This window comes from Arachis stenosperma, chromosome 5 (assembly GCF_014773155.1).
Source record: "Arachis stenosperma cultivar V10309 chromosome 5, arast.V10309.gnm1.PFL2, whole genome shotgun sequence".
Lineage (NCBI taxonomy): Eukaryota > Viridiplantae > Streptophyta > Magnoliopsida > Fabales > Fabaceae > Arachis > Arachis stenosperma.
The window spans coordinates 56285308-56287592 of record NC_080381.1 but is presented as its reverse complement, the minus strand read 5'-3'; the positions used below and the strand labels follow the sequence as shown (position 1 = coordinate 56287592).

Sequence of the window (2285 nt, the reverse complement as noted above, 5' to 3'; positions counted from 1 at the left end):
TTTTGAAAAAGAAAAAAGACTTCGTTTCATGATAAATATCTATATATTCCGTCTTAAAACATATTTAGTACATGCTCCAAAATGTTTAAAAAGTATATTTAAAAAAATATAATTATAAAAAGTTCTTAAAAATACGCATCAATGAAATATGTTTTAAAATCGTGTAAGTATTTCTCTTAATTATTTTAGCTTATTCAATTATTGACTTATAGTTGGGGACTCGCTAACCGTATTGTCCTTGGTCAAAATAAATTAAATCATTGTAATAATGTGCACGAATGATGTAAAGGAAGTTGGTGGCTTAACCATAAAACGGATGAGATAAGCATTTGGGTTTGAACATTGAAATTATCATAATCAAGAATGCTAATTTATTTGTTTAATTTTAAAAAGCCACTAAGCAGCTTGTCCATATATATAAAAATAATAAAGTCCATGTGAGCTAATCAGATTTGATACCACTGAGAATCCATTATGTGATGATGATGTAATATAAATTTTTGTTTTCTACAAAGAATCTTCATGGTTGTTCTAATTGGTGACGCTTCATCGCCATGTCTAACAATAATCCAATTTCTTTTTTTTTTCTTTTTAATAATAAAATTAACTGTTAACTACCACTATGATCAAAGAATTGGTTCACAAATATAGTAGGGTTTATGGTGCTATTCTGTTTCACTAGGCTGTTCTTCCCTGAATCCACATCATAATAAGGATTGTTAGGATTATTTTTGTTAGGGATTTCAAGGATCTGAGGTTGTTTCACAAAAGGGTCCATAATCATGTTGCCAACATTGGCACTGTTTAGTTGAAAATCAAAGGTTGAGTTATATGATCCATCAGAGAGTATTTGTGATATTGGGCCCAAGTAGTCCATTTCCAAAAGATGTGTAAGGGAACATGTCCTTGGGAATTTCATCATCATTTCTTGCTCATCATCATTCTTATCATTCCCATCATTTGATGATGATGTTAGATGATGATTGATTTGGGGCATTGTTGGGAATTCCTCTTTAGGCTCCAACATTGATTTTGCTATGCTCCTCTTCTTGTAGATCCTGCATAACACCCAGTCATCTAGCTGATGATGACACATCCAAAAGGGTAAGCTTCCACTTAATCCAACACATCAAAATATCATACAAATTCAAAATCATGAATTATTGTATTTCATCAACCCAAATTTATTAGCAGAGACAATATTTCTATCTTTGTATAATAATAATATAATATTTTTTATTTTGTGTTTTGGTCAGAAAAACATGATGAGTTAAAGAGCGAAAAGGGGTTACCCTCATGGATCCAATTTGTTTAGTGGGTTGCCTTCTTGATCCAACCAATCTATACTCATGCATGATCCAATCAGTCTTGATACCCTTTGGGGGCCTACCCTTGTAAAAGACCAAAGCTTTCTTGACCCCAACATGCTTAGACCCACTATAGATTGCTTTGTCCGTACCAGTGGCCTTCCAATACCCTGAAACCGTTGCCCTATTAGGCCTCACCCCATTTGGGTACTTCCTATCCCTTGGGCTAAAGAAGTACCATTCGTTCTCTCCAAAGCTTGTTTTATCTGAAATCACAAGAATTAATTAAAACAACCAGAGAGACTAGGCTAATAAATTAAGGAGAATAATTAATGATATGTACCGGGTAATTCCCATGGATCAAACTTATAGATATCAACTTCAGGGATGACGGAAGCAGGGCAAGGCTTTGAAGTGGCTTGGTTACAAAGGTAGTGAACGATTAGTTCTTCATCAGTTGGGTGAAACCGAAACCCAGGCGGGAGTTCAGAATTTGAGCTTCTTCTACTACCCTCCATTAATTATAGTGGGGACACAACAAGAGATAGAGGATGGGGATGAATTGAAGATAAGGGTTGAAGGATATCAAGGTGTTTGAAATGTTTGCAATGAGATGAATGCCCCTTTTATCTTTGAGGTTTCTTGTCGTTTCTGATTTAGGTGCATGGATTTCATTGGTTCCTGCTACGACTTTTTCTATGTGCGTCACCTTATGCCTTCTTATTTATGCATGCTCCAATTATTAAAAATCATATATATCTTTATCTTCATATAAAATAAAATATATCATCAAAATTTATTATTTTTTATTATTAATATTTAAAATATAAAATAAAATATATTATTAAATTTTTAAAATTAAAGAAATTAAACTGAAAAATTAATTAATAATAAATAATAAATTTTGATAATTTGTTATTATTTTTAAATATTAAATAATTATTTATTTTAATTTTTAACTGTATTATAAAAAAATTA

The 2285-nt window shown here is 31.6% G+C and overlaps 1 protein-coding gene across 2 annotated transcripts; it reads right to left on the bottom strand.

The window, feature by feature from the left end:
- Positions 1 to 553: 553 nt before the first annotated feature.
- Positions 554 to 1919, bottom strand: LOC130982244 (NAC domain-containing protein 2-like). 2 transcript variants are annotated; one of them, XM_057906156.1, is made up of 3 exons: positions 1651 to 1919; positions 1293 to 1573; positions 554 to 1081 (listed from the first exon to the last, which is right to left on the bottom strand). In XM_057906156.1, the coding sequence occupies exons 1-3, from the start codon at positions 1823 to 1825 to the stop codon at positions 611 to 613; spliced, it is 927 nt and encodes a 308-aa protein (XP_057762139.1). In that variant the 5' UTR covers positions 1826 to 1919; the 3' UTR covers positions 554 to 610. The 2 variants fall into 2 exon arrangements, with proteins under 2 accessions (XP_057762139.1, XP_057762140.1); XM_057906157.1 differs by having other exon boundaries at positions 765 to 1058.
- Between the last annotated feature and the right edge of the window lie 366 nt (positions 1920 to 2285).